Source organism: Mus caroli, unplaced genomic scaffold (assembly GCF_978045245.1).
Source record: "Mus caroli unplaced genomic scaffold, Mus_caroli_1 scaffold_5, whole genome shotgun sequence".
Classification (NCBI taxonomy): domain Eukaryota; kingdom Metazoa; phylum Chordata; class Mammalia; order Rodentia; family Muridae; genus Mus; species Mus caroli.
In genome coordinates this window covers 10867615-10886191 of record NW_028227260.1, presented here as the reverse complement: position 1 = coordinate 10886191, position 18577 = coordinate 10867615, and the positions used below count along the sequence as shown (strand labels likewise).

Genomic DNA, 18577 nt, shown 5'->3' with positions numbered 1-18577 from the left:
TAAGATGATGAGAGTTAGAGAGAGAAAGCAAAAGAGAGTGAGAGAGAGAGTCAGACAGACAGAGACAGATACAGAAACAGAGCTGAAGCAGAGACACATAGATGTAAGGAAGGAGATAGTACCCAGAAAGACTGGAGTAGAGTTTGTTTATTGTTTCCTCTTTTTAAGTGTGTCCCTGGGCCCAGTAGCCCTTGTGCTTCAGACAAGTATAGAGATTTTCAGAGAGAGCTATCTGAGCTTTCTGGATTTGACTCTTTCAATGTGCCCTGCTGGTTTTTGGATTGAAAATGTTTGCCATGTTTGGAACCAAGCCACTTATTGGTGTTGTCTCCTTGATTTTGGTGCGTGTTTGTGGGTTTCCCAGGTGCATAGATACCCCTGCATTTTTTTTTCAGCGTGGATATCCAGTTTTTACATTGTTATTTTGAAAAAAGTCTTGGTTAATGTCCAGGTCCATGAATCAAATTGCCCTGTAGCTAAAATAGGTAGTGGCATTGTCTTAATTGTTTCCTTGCCTGCAGTGAGGGTCCACATGCCCTCTCCACAGCGCCTCAAATGCTGTGATTTCAGAGTATACCACCATGACCAATCTGGATAGTTTTTGTTTTTCATAGGGAGCATAACTGTGAGATTAACATCTCTGCTGATCTGTCCTGAGCTCCTGATCCAACTGCTGCCCTCTTTGTAGTAGAGGGATTGCATGGGTGTGCCTTCCTTTGTAGTACTAGAATTTCATATGTGAGCCTCATCACCCTGCACTGTTCATACTCTGCTTATAAGTTGTTTCTTGTGCTGTTATCTGTCCCCTTGTCTGGATAGCCTGTGAGGAGTATCACAGGTTAGGTTTTTTTATTGAGTTGTTTGAAATTTCTGATGTAGTTGTTTGGCATTGCTTATATATTTTAGTTATAGGTATTTTATTAGTCATCACAAATATGATATTTGCTGTATGTGTGTAAGTATTTTCTGAGCATAGGCACCACGGGCTTCCTGACTCCCAGCTGTATTCTGCTTTGGAACCTTTCTTATAGGAATCCCATCTGTGCTTTCCTTTTAGGGAACAACAACAACTATTAAATACTTATTATGAAACCTCCATATAATGGTGGTGTTTGCCATTCTGCATGCATTTTGGTTATGAGCAGATAATGAAGTTGTCTCCACTGATGAATAGTAAGAATGCTTTGGGAGGCTGCAAGATAAGTGAGACCAACGAAGATAGTCCTTTGGAACTGAGAATTATTCCGCCCAAAGTACCAGACCTGCTGAGGGTAGAAGCTTCCAGTAGAAATAGTATTAGTCAGAGTGTTTTCCTTTGTGGACAAACTGTAACCTTGGAATGTCATAGGAATCCCAGGGCTTTTCCAGTTTCTCTGTGACGATCTGGATGGATGTGTGAATGTGTCCTGCTATTCATTAGAAGCCAGGGATTGTAGAGCTTAGTGGCTTCATCCTGCGGTCCCTGTACATCCTGTCCGTGGATAGAGCTTCAGATGAGGCTCAATTGTGCTCATTTTGGAGCAACCAGCTTTCTACTGAGCCTGTGTCTCCTCCTTGTTTTTAATGTATCTGACAGTCACAGTACTTTTGAGTGCTTCTTTCTACTCTTCATTATTTGTACTGTCTGCATGTTCTGAATTTGACAGAGTTGGCCAATTAGTTTCCTGTTGCCCTTCTTTCCTCAGCCTGTATTGCCATGCAAGTTATGTTGTGAAGAATAATGGGAGCCATACCTGCGACTTACTTATATTGTGACTTTTTATTCTGAGCACATATTTACTTATTTTCCTTATTCACACCCATATTGCTGTGCTGGTTACCTTTCCCCTCTTTTAGGTTGTTGGTGTTTGTCAGGCTTTTCGAATGCCCTTCTCTTAAAGCCTGTGACTCTGTGTTGCCCATGATTCTGCTCAGTTAGTTTTGTATCTGAATGCACATTTGGAATGAGAATGTTACTCTTGACAACTGAAGCAGTGATTTTTTTTTTTTTATAATTCTCACAGTTCTGATCCTATTTCCATGAAAATCTACGACATTTTACGAAATAGGGAAGACCATGCATATTCATAAGTTTTTGGGTAACTATGGAAAAGCTGTTAGGAGATCAAGGGACTATTTGAGCTAGCTGAATTTAGGATGAGGAGTGTCTGTAGAATGTGGAGCATCACAGTAACCCAGGGACCTCAAACCATAGTTGCCTTCATGTGTCCGTGACAGCAGGTCTCAGTTTCCCAGGTACTACTTTCATTCCTAGGCTTATCCATTCCTCCTTCATCAGCCTTCCCCATTACTGGGACAAGGGAATCCTGGGAATTTTGAGGCATAGATATATGCAGAGTGAGCTTAGTTGCTAGTCTAAAACCAGGTACACTTATGCATCCTTGCTTTAAAGACTCTTCATCTGACTTCATTTCATTGTGTGGGAGCTTTGCCTGAAACGGTCCTGTTTTACCTTTCAAGAAAACTCTATATAAGATGCTAAATTTCCTAATAAGTTTTCCTCATCAGCAGTAGCTTTGTATGAGCACCCCTGATCTCAAACTTCCCTGACTCCTCTAACTTCTCCCCTTGTGATGTTTCTCTCAGGAGCCTGCCACTGGAGTGCAACTTGCTGGTTTTGGAGAGCTGGTTGCTGAACCTGGACCCTCCAGTACAGAAGGAAGGGTAATTATGGACCTCATACATTGGAGCCTAAGAGAAGTCATGCCAGACAGACAGAGTGCTGCCTAATAGGGTCAATTGGGTTTCATCCGATGGGTCTGTGCTGTCAGAATTAGATACATGATTGCTTAGACCCAAGGTATGACTGACTAACTTGTGCCTCAGGATGCCACCCAAAACTAGAAAACAAACAAGCATAGAATGGACCAAAAGGGACTGATGGTGAGGAATGGGCATCAGTTCTTGGATTACTTTGTTTGCTGGTGAATCAGAAGACAAGGAAAACAGTTGTTTCACAGTTGACCTTTCTAATTTTATTTTTGATAGTTTTTCATCAAATCCTTTAAAATGTCTATTGCCTATTTAGCATGGGCCTGGTGTTAGAAAAGGAACGGAGGTATTTCTCCATACATCAGGGCTTGTGGAAACACTCCAGACAGTCCTAGCTAGCCCTTAACAACTTGTCTGTAATCCATGGTACTCCCAGGACTGTACCTGAGCAAAAGCATGATCCTTCTCCATGGTTTTCCCTTTAAACCTTGGAGCTCCTTCTGTCAGTCTTCTAGGCAGACTGTATAATTGTTTTGTCCCTAGATAGGTGTGGAAGTTGCGATGTACTTTCTTGAACCTCTGAAGAGGCCAGAGTCCATCCAGTGTCACCAGCTTCAGATCCTGCCTCTCTCCTATTTACTTCTGGTTGTCTTTAAGGAAAGGTAGATTGCTGTTTTAGATAGTTATAATTCATTCACATTCAGGGAGTGTTATCCTGCATAGTATTATCCTTACTTGTTTTCCTGCCTGGTATAAAGACATAAACAATACAGAGAACAGGAGGAATAGGCTGAGGATATGGGTAAAGAAGGAGTAAGAAGGAGTGAACAGAAAAGCTGGGAGAGGAGGCAGCATAGGTCAAAAGATACAGATGTGATTTAAAACAAAAAAACACGAGGGGGATAAAAATAATAGGATGGGAAGGAAAGACATTGTGGAGAAGAATAGGGCAAGGGAGAAAAAAGAGACATCAGGAGACTACTAAATCAGGAGAACATGTAACCACTGCTGCCTGAAGCCACACAGCTCAGTGACCTAAGTGAAAACCCCAAGCTAGACTGCATCTTTCAGTGTACCATCAATGACTTAGGCAGGTGTTCTTCAGTTGACACTACATGATCACTAAGGTCTGTGAAAGGTTGGTGGCTCCATGTGGAGGCTTTTCTCCTCTTACCCAGTGAGGTTACTGATAAGATGCCCCTGGGCCAGCAAATAATCCCCCACCAGCACACATACAAGCAACCATAAATAAAATAGGTATAGAAGAGAGACAAGATTCCCAACTTAAAGGGCCAGTAAATATCTTTAACCAAATGATAGAAGAAAAACTTCCTTATCCTAAAGAAAGACATGCCCATAAACATAAAAGAAGGCTACAGAACTCCAAATATTCTTGGCCACAAAAGAAATTCCTGCAGTCACATAATAGTTTGTTTTTTGTTCTCTGTATTGTTTATGTCTTTATACCACTTCTTATTGTACTTCTACACTTTGAGTGCCTGGCTTTATCCCTTCGGCCTTCATCGTCTCGCCCCGTTGTTACTGTATTTGTTTTAAAAGTTTTCTTTATTTATTCTCTGTAAGTACACAGTAGCTGTCTTCAGGCACTCCAGAAGAGTGGCCCAAAATCTTGTTACAGATGGTTGTGAGCCACCATGTGGTTGCTGTTATTTGAACTCAAGACCTTCAGAAGAGCAGTCAGGGCTCTTAACCGCTGAGCCATCTCTCCAGCCATGTTCCTGTATTTTTATCTTCCCATTTTCAACTCTGTAAACTATTGTACCTGTACAAGACAATTTTCCTTCATCACTACTTTCCAGATTCCTAAACCCATTTTGCTCTTCTAGAACCCATTAGTTTTCCACTATTATCTTTTTTTGTTGTTGTATTCCTGTTGCTGTTGTTGCTGCTGCTGGTGGTTTTATTTGTAGTTGTAGAAATTGTCCTTGCAACCATCACAGCACTGTTAGTTGTTTCTTGAGATTGGGTTTCTGTATGACCAGGGTGGACTTGAACTCACAGATGGTCCTATTTCCACTTCAGGAGAAAAAGAATTGAATCTTGCTCAGTCATCAGGGTGAGATGTGTACTTTCAAAGAAATTCCATTTCTCCATTTGACAATATTTTACCTGGTGTTCCCCCCTTTTAGATTTTGTATTATGGAATTTATTCCTCCACTAATCCCCACTTTTTTCCTTTAAGGTGTCTTCTCCTCCAGATTCTTTTTTCTATACCCTTTACCCTTTCTCACCCCTCTGCCTTATTTTCCAACATTCCCACACTCTCTCCCCATTGCTCCAAGCCTATTCCCACTCCTCGTTCTAGGCTGATCTTACGCTTTTCCATATCTTTATCAAGTTCTCACCCACTTTCTCTCCATGAACCATTTGTAAATAAAGGACCTCGTTTTTCCCAGTCTTCTCCACAGTGATCTGTTTTTCTTTTCCAGCATCTTCCCTTCTCTCCCCTTCGCCTGTGTTAAATCTTTTCCTGGTGCCTACTTTGCAAGTAGAGTGTTTGTAGTAGAACCCTCAGAAGAGAAGGGATACGGAAATTCCTTCTTGTTCAATCCAAGTTAAAAGTCTGTTCCGTGCTTTACAACTAAAGCTTGCTTATCAGTTACATGTAAGTTCCTCCACTACCTCTGGGATGCAAAAGTCTAGCCTGTGTTGGTGTTTAAGTTTCCAACATCTCGGTAATGGGTGTCGCAGTACTTGGCAGCCGGGAGCCAGCATCCACAAATGGGCATCGGGGTTCCGTTTCTGGTGCCACAGGCTGCTTTTAAGCCCCGCCTGTAGGGGGCGGTAGAGGAAGTTTCTCACTTCCGGTTCCCAGAAATCCCTGTTGTCTGATTGGCAGCTTGGGCCGTTGGGTCCGAGGCTGAGGCGCCAAAGCACTGAAGCCTTAACGGCTTTCTCGCCTGGCTGAGGAAGTTTCTCACTTCCGGTTCCCAGAAATCCCTGTTGCCTGATTGGCAGCTTGGGCCGTTGGGTCCGAGGCTGAGGCGCCAAAGCGCTGAAGCCTTAACGGCTTTCTCCCGTGGCTGGTGGGCTTTCTCCGAGTTGAGGGCCGGCTCCTTTGATTCCAAGTGTGGGCTTCGGCCCAGTGGACCCCTCTGCTCACCATGGCAGTGAGTAGAATGTTTCTCGGGATTCGGCCCAGCAAGTCCTCCTCTCCTCGGCCGTTTCCTCCTCCCCCTTCAATGATGGCCCTCGAGGGCTTCTGGAACCTTCTAGTTCCTTGACTTCTCCCTGAACCCCAGGGGTTCTGGTGGTGGGATGCTGAACCAAGTGCTGGTTTATTACTTACTCGCGATGTTTATAACCAGCCTTCTGCTTTGGAGTAATTTTTAAATTTTCTTTTTGCCTGTTGAGTAATTTTAGGTGCCAGTTACTTCTCTTGGTGCTTTTCATAAATAGTTGCGGTTATATACCTTATATGTCTATAAGGTATTTTATGGGATAATCTTTTTGTTAAACAGAATGAATATTTTCATAATGTAGCCCTATGTAGCAATGGTAGGCAACTGAACATCTGTCTACCTAGCTAGACATGCTGAAGACACTTTGGATATCAGTCAAGGTGTGGCTGAAAAGTTATTTTTTGTAATTTTTAACCTAACTAATGGCTATCAAGTTTGTGTGGAATATTTCCATATCTCTGGGTTCATATTTTCTTTATGTTCTAACTTATATGTATTGCTGTAATTCATTAATTCTTTTTATGTACATATAGATTCCTCTTTTGTATCCCATTGATTAACACAGTGTTGTATCAGTGACTATGTTATTAGGCTTTTTATGGTTTTGAGAATGCTTAATGAGTTTATGTATTTGTCACTGGGATAAAATTTGAGGTGTTTTCTAGTGCCTTGTAAAGAGTATAATTAGCGAGAGTGACTTTTATACTTTATGATTTATCATAAAACTAATTTTTATGATTCTTTCACTTGTAGCCAAGAACTGTGTAATAGATTCTGTTTTCTGTATTCTGGAAGCAGCTATCATTACAGATTTAAAGGTTGACAAGAAAATTACTTCAATAACATATGACTATAGAATGTATTTGAATTTCCTGGATAATGTATCTCAGTATCCTTTTTCCTCTTTTTTTCTCCCCTGGTGTGCTTCCTTTGAGAATCTGCCAAATTATAGCTAATTTTGTATAGTGGAAGAAAGGTCTTGTATAGGAAGATTTTTTTTTGTTTTGTTTTGTTTTGTTTTCTTTTGTTTTTTCGAGACAGGGTTTCTCTGTATACTCCTGGCTGTCCTGGAACTCACTTCTTAGACCAGGCTTGCTTTGAACTCAGAAATTCGCCTCCCTCTTTCTTCCAAGTGCTGGGATTCAAGGTGTGTGACACCATGCCCAGCCTATAGGAAGATCTTTATGTTAAATAGAGTAAGTAGCTTCCTGAGGTAGCCCTTTGTAGTAATGGGAGGGAAAGGAACATCTGGCTAACCTAGCTAGATTATCTGAAGGCACTTTGGATATCAGTGCTTAGCAGATGTTATAGGTTGATTATCCTTTTGCGTGTTTAACAGAGATCCTTTTGCATGGGTAGTCTAGGCTAGCTTCTAATTCTTTGTCATTGTGCCTTGACCTCTTCAGTGCTGGGGTTATATGTGTAGACTAGTACCATCTTAAACAAAGAACCTTTAGTTTTTTGTTGTTGTTCATGACAGTATAGTCCTGTAACCCTGAATGTCTAGACGTTGTTATTGCAGGTTGGCTTGTACTTGCATATTTCTCCTGTCTCTTTCGTCATAGTGCTGTGATTGCAATTTTCATTCATATACACTCCATTCTCTTTGATAGATAGTTGCTGCATATAAGCTAACATTAGGAGTGATTTGGATCAATGCTTCTCCAACATTCATAATCCGCCCCCAACTTTTTGCAACTTTGAAAAATGAAATTCTCATTAAGTTTAATCTGGAGTCTGAGATTCTGTCTTTGCAAAAGCCAGTTTCTTGCTAGTAAATCATGATGGTCTATTCTTCAAATAGTAATGATTGGGAATAATTTTATCTAGTATGAAAGACAATGCTTTTCTTTCTCCATTTTAATAGGTACTAACTCTATTTAGCTATAGAGAATTTGAAATGAGACTGCTATGATCAACTGAATAGTTTTTTAATGATTACATTTATTTCACATGTCTTCATGGGAACAAATAGGGTAATTAGTCAAGTTTTTTTGCACTGATATCAAATTATTTTCATACTTATCTTTTATGGGATAATAATAACGTTACTTTGATTTTATTGTTTTCTTACTTTACTGAATTAGTCATTTCATGAGTAATTAATACTAACAAAATCTGGGTTTCTACAGTTTGAATGTTCTTTATGCATAGTACTTAAGAGTAGAGGGTTTTTTTGTATTTAGAAGTTTTATGATAAACACATGTAGATACTTAGGGTATCAGGTCTACATATGAAATTCACTGGTATATATTATATATAGTACAGTATTTTATACAATATTTTTAATAATGTGCATGAAACAGGTTTTCATGATGTGTTTTTTCCTTAAAGCAACATTTTGGCACTGGTTTTTAGATACTGGAACATTTCAGATGGTTGATTTCAAGGTAGAGTTATTCAGCTTAAACTATGCTAAAATAATAATGGAAACATGATATTTTTAAATAATTTTAAAGTTTCTTATGAGCTGCTTTATACTGCAGAACTATTTGGCATTGAGTATTCTTATGCTTGAGTAGTAAACATAATCTTTAGTCTAAATTTATACTCTAAAGTTTTCAAAAAATTTGATGCTATTTATATAATCAACAGTTTTAATAAGTTCTTATCACTGAGATATGTGGTTGTCTTCATTTGGGTTTATCTTGAATCACCTCATGTTGAAGTTCAATATTCCTACCACCACTGGGTTTTCACTTACTTTGTTCATTAGTCTTGACTTACTGTAGTGCTCTGACCTCATAGTCTTTCAAGAGAAGAGAGTTTTTCATTTTAGCTCCAGTTTCTTTTTTTTTTTTTTTCTACTTACTATATTACTTCAGGTTGAAGAGTATTTTTTTCTTGTTTTTCTCCTTTTTGTTGGATGTTAACATTCTGAAAGCATATTTTAAGCCAGGTATCACTAAATTATTTACTTTTCTGTTTGTTGCTATGGTATAGTTTTGTGGTGCCTTTGTCCAAAACCAAGTAAATACCCGCGTATTTGCCCTTCCTTAGTTTCTCTTTTTGTAGTAACCTTCCCAGTTTTCCAATGCTTGGAAAACATCTGCTATAAAACTTTGTCAAAGAAGATGGAAAGATAGATGCATGCATTGTATTGTTACTTGACTTTATCCACCAGTCATTTCTTCAGGTAATACAGACAAAAGAGATGCACGCCTTTAGTCCTAACACTTGGGAGGCAGAGGCAGGCAGATTTCTGAGTTCAAGGACAGCCTGGTCTACAAAGTGAGTTTCAGGACAGCCAGGGCTACACAGAGAATCCCTGTCTTGAAAAAAACAAAAAACAAAAAAACAAAACAAAAGCAAACAAAAAAAGAGAGAGAAAAGAGTGCTAAACCTTAGGTTCAGCCTAGGTCTAACCCTGATCTTTCTTCTCCTGCAGTGGCCTTTGACATCATAGGCTTAATGAGAATTAGGCACAGAGACCAGGTGGGAGCAATAGAAGTGTTTCTGGATCTTGTTGCTGAAATTTTAGTTATATTTGTGTGTGTGTGTGTGTGTGTGTGTGTGTGTGTGTGGTACCAGGGTTTGAACCTAGCGTCTCCTACATGGTAGGCAAATGCTCTACTACTGAACTAACTTTCAACCCAATTAAATTTAATATTAAATATCCACATGTTGGTAGTTCTGTTAGGATAGAAGCCACATTTAGATCTCATGTCAGGATACAGTGTTGAGGGAAAAATATTATTGAATCATTTCAGGTTCATGACGGTAGTTTTTCAGTTCTTCAATTTCAAAATCGGCATCCTCATGTCGTAAAGACTCTGTGTTCTCCCTGGAAGTCCCAATGGTATATTGTCTTTATAGTATGAGTTACAGGAAAGAAAATGTTATATCTCCTTATAAGGGTGAGTATGCTACTGTGCTCTTCTGAAACTCAGATGACAACTCTTAGGAATCCATTCTTTCCTGCTGCCTTGAGTGATTGAGCTCTAGGTCATCAGGCCTATGCACAAGCATCTCCAGTGGCCCAGACATTTATTCAACATTGCTTTCTAGGAAATTTTTATCTCAACTTTTGAAGTTTACATTCTAAAATTTGTTTCTCACTTACAAATTTTCCAAAGCCACCAATGTTTAAAGAGAAAAAGGATAATCCATTTACTTTAATATTTATTATTGAAAAAATCAATACTAAAATAATTTAGAGTATTCAGTTCTGAAATAGTAAAGTATACTTGAGACAGTTGGACACTTTGATTACCCAGGATTTAAACCACTTAAGGCTGTTCACACCAAAATAAAAATGTAGTAATTTTCTTAGAGACTGCTAGAAAACTGGCTTATCCCACAGTACCAAAACATTTTATGAAACTGCACTGCTTGCCTGCTATTTTGGAAATGATGCTAGTAAATAGTAGATGACAAGAACCTGACTGTTTCTGACATTAGACCTTTAATATGGTGTACATTGGAAGTTTGCAGGCTTAGGCTTGGTATGTTTTTGTTCAGTTTAGTAGCTCGTACATCATAATAAAACAGGCTTCATATTGAGCATCCCTTAAAGGTACAAATTTCCATCTTCTTTTCTCAATTGTGTGGGTTGAAAGTCCCCACCATAGGAGGGGAAAAGACAGAATAATGTGGTATTCAAGGCTGCAATTACGAAAATGTAAAATCCTGTTATGTGTTGATCATGATGTAAAAATACTATTTTTGTTAAAAATTAAAAGTCAAGCAAAGGGGTACTATGAAAAGGTCGTTGCCTTGCTCTAGAAAACAAAGAACATTTAAGGTTATCTGTTAATCTGTTTATATTTGTATTTATTAAGTTTATCAGGCTTTTGTGTTTATCTGTTTATTTGTATTTATCAAGTGATTTTCAAATTGTGAAGCAAATCACCAGTAGTAAGTTCACCATGTTTAGATCTTTCTTGAACTAGGTACATTACAGAAATCAAGAATATGTGAATTTGCATGTAGAAATAGGCACTGTATGTCCCAAGTTATCAGCTAATTTACTCCAAGAGAATATTGTATTATTTTCAGGGAGATAGTTTCCCAGTTAGTAGGAAGAGAGAAAGAATTTAATATCACATCATTCTGGAGATCTCTAGGTATTAGGCCTATTCAGTTTCAAAAGAATGAATATATGGGACTACATCCTATTTTACTGTCTTAGGCACTACTGGCTTCTTAGGGAGACCAAAAAGGCTTTCCCTTTTTCTCCTAAAACTATCTTCTAGCAATGCCTATTATATACAATGCTAACATTCTTGAAGGAGTGGCATTTATTTCTTACTGTAAAAGTTGCATATGAAAATTATTTTATATTGGAGGAAATGCATATACTCTTTGTTGCTGTGGATATATGCTTTTAGTTTAATCCATTCTACATTAAGGTAACAGATAGAAAACCTACACTGAGTTTTGGATAGAGGTATAGAGAGGAGAGGAGACTTAACTTTTACTTTTGGCTAACAGAGCATAGCGTGTATTTTTCAAGCAAACCTTTGAAATTGGATTCTTAACTCTGAACTAGTGGTGAATGTTTTCTATGGCATTTTGTGTGATGTATTTTGTATAGCTGGATGCTATATTTTAAGGAATTTTTTTCTTCCTCTCTTCTGAGTGATCTCCACTCATGCTATAGGTTTCTCTCAGGTGAGAAAGCACGTGCAGGGCAAACACAAGTTGAACTATGTATTCAATCCTTCTGGGATCCATCAAATGTGAGCAAACAGGATTTGTCACTAGGCCAATCTCGTGTCTTTAAGATTAAGCATAAATTAAGAACAATAAAATCCAGAAAGTGGGACTGGCAGGGCATTGGTGCCTAAAACCCATGGTGAAGAGGATTTAAGCTGAAGGAGTTGGAACCTCAGAAGGAAGGCGCAGCTCCAGTTCCATAGTAGGAGCTGAGTTTTCCTTGCTCCTTTGACTTGGTTTCTTGTGGAACTATTTTTTTTTTAGGGGGGGGGGGGGTCAGTGGCCAAATTAGGAGTTAGCCAGGGATCTAAAAGTCTAATGGCAGTGAGTACCAGCATGGAACTTGATGCTAGACCCCAGGGGTCTTGGGTACTTAGCCTGTTGCTAGGATTTTTGATCCTGAAGTATAAGGGAAAACTGCCAAAGGCTTTTCAGCATCACCACTTCTCCACGATGGCCATTGCTTAAACTCGTTCATGCAGGTTGCTGGGTCCTGGGCTCAAGCTCCACCCGCGGCAGCAGTCTTAGGGCGTGTTTGCAGCGACCACGGGCACACAGCCTGCTTTGGGAGGGCGGAGTGGCTGTGTCGGTTGTGGGGCATGCGCGGCTCTGCGCGCGGCTTCTCAAAAATGGCGGCTGCAATGTGAAGTCTGGTGCCTGCTCCCGGAGTTAGCATGACAGAAGTGCTTTTGCTCGGGCGGAGAAGACCTGAGGTGCTTGGTGGCCCTGGTCCCCCTTGGGAAGTGGAGATGGAGTCCTGATGTTGGAGTCCTGATGGCTGTCTGCAGGGCAAGGGAGCCTTAGGGGCAAGTCCTGCGCTGGGAACGCCCCCTTACTGCCGCGCCAGCGTCCCGCCTCAGTTTGTCCCAACACCCCTGCCTCACACCCCTGGACGCTTTACCCCAGATGCCAAGGCTGCAGTGTCTAAATTAGTGTTCTCTGTGGGCCATCTCCGCTGCTAGCACTCGCTGCTGACCTTCACACTTATTCGGACCCTCTTCACTGGCTCATCTTGCTAGAGGCGTTCGGGCCCCTGGCCCAGCTCCCCTCAACAGGCCCCCTCTCCAGGAGCACCGACAGCGCCCTCTGCAATTCTCCCCAGGGTAGGTGGGGCCAAGCTGCAGCCTGGGGGCTTTGCGGGAGCTTGGTAGGACTAAGGGTCAGGGATGACTTTGAATGGTTTTGAGACAAGCACTTGGGAAGTAACTTGGATTTTGGGAGGGAATATCAACCTAAAAAGATGTGCCTGTGGCCTGGAGCCCCTTGTGGGTCTGATGCCAGGTATGTGTTTTGGGGATCCTGACAGGTTTAGCCCTCCAGAGGGGATGACTCCTACATAAAGCTGGACAGGAAGGCTAGGACTAACTCCCCCCCCCCAGAGCCTTCAGGCAAGGAGATGTATTAAAGGAGATGATGGTCAGCAGTCATGTAAAACCTGAGTGTAGTGACCATTTGCTTCGAAACAGTTCTGTAAAGGTTCTTCTCCTTTATTGACTTTTTTTTTTAACCTGAATAGTACTTGTACTTCAAGAGTCAGAGAAAGAGATATTAGAATTTTATCGACTGTATTTTTAAGGGGGGAGGGGAGTGCCTTGAGCTATATATGTGGCTTCAAAAGCTGACTAGTAACCACCCATTTCCCCCTTCCCCGATTGTCCTGCCATGTATATATGTGGGCAGCTCACCTTTACTTACAGATTTCTATCTGAGGGTGTTGATGGTTTAAAGAAGGTTGTTAAACACTTGTCATTCATCACAAAGTATGGTTATAATTTGAAATCTGATTCTGTTTTTGAAGAATGAGAATATTAAGCTTTATGACTTGCCATTAGTATGACTTTAGGATGCCTTTTAAAAATAGATTGGTTACTAAGGGGAAACCAAGGCAGGGGAGATAGCTTATGATGCATGATTTTCAACAATATTGGAGATGCTTGTTTCCTTAAAGAGCATCAATTGTTGCAATTTTAATTTTTCCAGGGACAGTATCATTGTTTTCAATTTGAGGGAAGAATATTGTAAGATGTACTTGTGTATAAGCAGTTGTTTTATAGTGTTATTTCATTGGCATAACCTTGATTTTTTTCTAATTGTTTGGAAATGTTCTTTATTCCAAATGTAATGACAATTTTATCTTCTTTGCCCCCTCTTACCATTAAATAACCTATTTGTAATGATGGGTATTCTTCTAATCTGTTTGTGGCTTTCTGTATTTAATGGGAGGGATGTTAAAATGAGCTCTTGAAAGTAAATCTAAGATTTTGAGAAGACAGTGAGTTTATCCATTGTCTTTAGAATAGTTTGAAATTTATAAAAGAACTTAGTCAAACCATTTAAATAGCTTTGAAAAATTTGAATACCATGTATGTCTTCCAAGCAGAGGTAAGTTCCTTATGAGCCTGTTCACCCCAGAGGTCCTGCTCTGCTTTAGAATTGTAATTTGGTGAGGGGGATGTTGATAATGTTACTGGTATTGCACTATCTATAAGAGGATGTTTTAAAACTGATAAACAGTTGCTCCTTAAGCATCTTTTCTTATTTGTCATGATTTGGTCAGATATTTTGTCAGCCTTTTAGATTTATGGCTCAGTTAAGGTATTTATTAACCACCAGTGTGCGTTTATTTTCTAGAATTCACCCAGTTCAAAATATATTTATTCAAAGTCCATTATGCATTTTAGTTTCTGGTGTTTAAGGCAACCAACCCACCAGCATCTTTTCCTTGTATATTTCAAGGTTGCTAAGAACATCATAATTGATAGAGAACAAGCATTTCTTTGACTAATGGTCAAACTCAGTTACTTTTGCCACTGTTCTTTACCCTCTGCTTGTAACCAAAACATATTTCTGACTTCTGTGATTTTTGTGCACTTTGTTATGATTATATGAAGGTATATATTTTATGAGTTTATTTTCTGATTAGGTCTGTGGAAGACAGATATTTTGCAAGTGTTAGTTGAAATCAGTGTGCCCATTGGAAATTGGATATTTTTAATGCCAAGGAATTGCATATTTATTAGTAAGTAACTTAGGTTATAACTAGACTTGCAAAGTACTTTACCTATTTCAAAATATATCTTAAATATCTCTAAAGCCAAAATAATGATTGTGATGGTCAGCTACAGCAACCAATTCTAGCCTTAGACAATTCTAGCCTTAGAATTGTCTCTCGTTTTCTTTTGAGTTTCCTTTTTAGCTGCCTGCCTGTTCCTCCCAGATACTTCCTATCACCCCTTTTCCTGCCCCTGTTCTCTTCTGTTGGTGTCTATTTCTGCATCAGTGAAATGGTTGGATAACCCTGGGCTGTCTCACTAAGAAATAATTGATGATGGTAAAGTGCCTTGAAAAAGGCTGAGTAAATACTAGTCTTTTGGATAAAAATGTTTTATTATAAGTTAGCTTCAGATAATTTTTAGTTTGAATTCTTGGGAGTGGGGTATTTTACTTGAGATTTTTATTGCCCCTGTTCTTTGGGTTAAAGGGAATAGTGGGGTAGATTCAAGAGGATTCTCTGTTTGAATTACTAGTCACCTAAGAAAATTAAAATCATTATTAATATCATAGAAGTTAGTACATGAGATCTTCAGATTTGAAGTGATTGTAGACACAGAACACCTAGAAATCAGAGGACAGATGATGGTAATTGTAAAGGTTTACCTGTTTTAGAAGGTCTTGATATTTTTAACATTTTATCTTAAGGGAAATAGAATGCAAGTTTGATTTATCTTAAGTCCAAACTGCTATAATTTATTCATTTAATTTTTATAAATATAGACATTGTCTTAGTCAGGGTTTCTATTCCTGCACAAACATCATGACCAAGAAGCAAGATGGGGAGGAAAGGGTTTATTGAGCTTACACTTCCATACTGCTGTTCATCACCAAGGAAGTCAGGACTGGAACTCAAGCAGGTCAGGAAGCAGGAGATGATGCAGAGGCCATGGAGGAATGTTCCTTACTGGCTTGCTTCCCCTGGCTTGCTCAGCCTGCTCTCTTATAGAATCAAGACTACCAGCCCAGGGATGTTCCCACCTACAAGGGGCCTTTCCCCCTTGATCACTAATTGAGAAAATGCCTTACAGTTGTATCTCATGTAGGCATTTCCTCAACTGAAGCTCATTTCTCTGTGATAACTCCAGCTGTGTCAAGTTGACACAAAACTAGCCAGTACAGACATAAAATAGCTTAAGTAGCAACACTTAGTAGCTTGTGTTTTTGTTACTTGAGGTATAGAAATGCCTTTACCTGTATTTCATTTGCAAAAATCTAACACAGTTGAATAGTTTTTTTTTTAAAGCAGGATAACTTGAACAAATTTGAGAAACTATGTAAGATTTAAAATGAAATATGTTTGGTTTTCATGAGAAAGACATGATTATTTTGCCTTTGTTATCTGGTATAAGTAAACCTTGGTAGCCATAGAAATAGTAGTAACAGTGTTTATGTTATAATTTCTATTAAACATAATGTCCCTAAAGCTTTATCCTATTTTTGTTTTGAGGCATGTGTTAGGAAGTTTTTTAACAAGAAATGAGCATAACTTTGCACTTAGGTGAGAAATTGAAGAGTTTTCAGGACATATGGCCGCTGACTATGATGAGCCTTTCTAGACTAGAATTCTTTATTTTAAAGAGTTAAATGATAGAGTCAACTTGTTTGATTTTTGTGTAAGTAAGGAGTTGGGACAAATTTGAAGATAAAGACCCCTCAGCTCCCCTACTTGTGACTTGTGTTTATGACTGTGGTTCTGCCCCTTTCTGTTTATAGGACCAAATTGTTCTAAGACTGGAAAGACAGTGCTCACCTTTTGTAGCAATGTGCCATTGTAAACTTACAAAGAGACAGCTACTCTGCGATTCTATGATATACTTGAGAATATGTTCTTTTCTTAGGAAAAGACTTCTGTGAATTGATTGGGTCTTGCCTTCAGAATACATACTAGTTTCCTCAAATTTTGTTTCTCAAAAGGATTACCTAGTACAGAAATCCAGATATAAACAACTTTTTGATATGTACCTTGTAGTCTTGAGAAACTATTTAAGTATGAATATTGTCAAATTCCCTGATTTTAATATTTGTTCACTTTTACCACCTTAAATCAATTTTGGCTAGCTTTTATTTTGACTTATGTATATTTAAATTCAAATACCAATACAAATGTATTTAAGTTCTCTTATGTTTGAGCATAGAAATATACTTCTTGCTGTGAAGCTCTTGTGTTTTTTTTTCTTTGAAAAAATTAAAGTATATTATTTGAAATCTTTTACATTAAACTTTAAAATTACTTAGAAGTAATGTTCAAATTTTAACTAACTTGTTAGAGTTTCATAAATTGGCCCAGATAAAACAGTCTTTGTGGTCACTATTGAGATAAAAATACCTGATGGTGATAAGTGCATTTGTGTATTACTTCGTTTTAAATCACTTTATAATCAGACTTTTTCATTAAAAAATTCAGATTTTATAATCAACGTTTTTCAAAAGTTTTAGATATTTAAATGTGTAATTTATAGATACCTGCTACATGTTTGAATTATTATCAGGGATGGTTAGTTTCCTAGACACTTTAGATGGTAGTTTATTACATATTTTTTTACAGTCTGTTGTTTAGTAGGCACTGTTATCATTCCATTATTTTTTGTAGGACTGGTGTTAGAAACTATAAATCTAGGCTCACTGAAAATAGACGTAGGCTGTAACTTGATCTACTTCTTTTGTCAAAATATAGCACCATGAGCTGCCTATAGTAAATTGACATGCCCTGCCATTAACTCTAGCCCTTCACAAATGTCATTTGACAGCAGGTCTTTGAGCAATTAGCTTATGGATGTGTTTTAAAACCTTAGGAATTTACAATCATAAATTAATATTTTGTCAACCTTTTACTTGTCTTTTATATATTTTCTGAGATGAAATTCCACCATATATGTTTAGAACTTCCCCATAAATAATTTTAAAATGGTAACTTATATATAACTTATGAGTCTTTGTTTTCTTTTTTCTTGTTTTTTTTTTTTCTTTTATATATTTCATTTTTTGATCCAGGGTCTCATGTAGCTCAGGATGGCATTGGGCAGAAATTCAGGGGCCTCCTGTCTCCACTTTTAAGTGCTGTTGGATTTGTATTGATGTAGAAAAAGAGTAACTTCTAATTTGTTGTGGTAGATCTTACTAAAACATTATTAGGAATCTCTCTAGAAATTTTTATTTTATTCTTTTATTTTTGGGAGGATACAATTTGACACAAATCCTTAATACCATCATATTCTAAGTATTTCTGAGTCAACAATAGAATTTTTATATCATTTTATTCATAATATTTTTCTTTTGAGACACAGTTTCCCTGTTTGCCATTGGCTTCATTTAGCTTCTCATGTGTTGGGATTACAGGAGTGTGTTACCATGTTTGTCTACTTGTAAATATAGTTGTGACAATTATGCCTTAGGTTTTTTTTCTGTTTACTTTCATTTGTTTCAAAATGAGACTTTTATTATTTTAATAACCTAGGTGAATAAAATCAATAGCTGTAAATTCATAACATGATGAATCATACCCAATTCAACAAGTAACATTCATTTGCTTGCTTTCTTATAAGGATAGCTATCAACAATGTAAAAACTTAGTTATGTGAGGGTTTTTCTTATAACTTGTTAGAAGCACATTGCTACAATATATTTAAATTAAATGAAAATTTAATTTCAAGTCAAATGAAAAAAATTAGTGCTTTTTAAATGTATTTATTTACTTATTTATTTACATTTCATATTCCATTCCCTATCCACCATCTGACTGCTCCACATCCCACACCTCCTCCCCATCCCACCCATCTCTACGTGGATGCTCCCACCCCCAACCCCACCTGACCTCTAAACTCCCTGGAGCCTCCAGTCTCTTGAGGGTTAGGTGCATCATCTCTGAATGAACACAGACCTGGAAGTCCTCACTTTCCCTCCCCACTTGTGATCACTTTCTTCTCTCTCCCAAGCAGGACTGAGGTGTCCT

The 18577-nt window shown here is 38.3% G+C and overlaps 1 protein-coding gene across 3 annotated transcripts in view; it reads left to right on the top strand.

The window, feature by feature from the left end:
* The window catches only part of LOC110286769 (Scm polycomb group protein like 2), a 126435-nt gene that overhangs the window by 17921 nt on the left and 89937 nt on the right, over positions 1 to 18577 (top strand). For all 3 annotated transcript variants that reach the window (XM_085837928.1, XM_085837927.1, XM_085837926.1), the window contains exon 3: positions 2587 to 2664. In XM_085837928.1, the coding sequence (XP_085694054.1) occupies positions 2587 to 2664 (78 nt within the window). The remainder of the gene's footprint in view (positions 1 to 2586; positions 2665 to 18577) is intronic.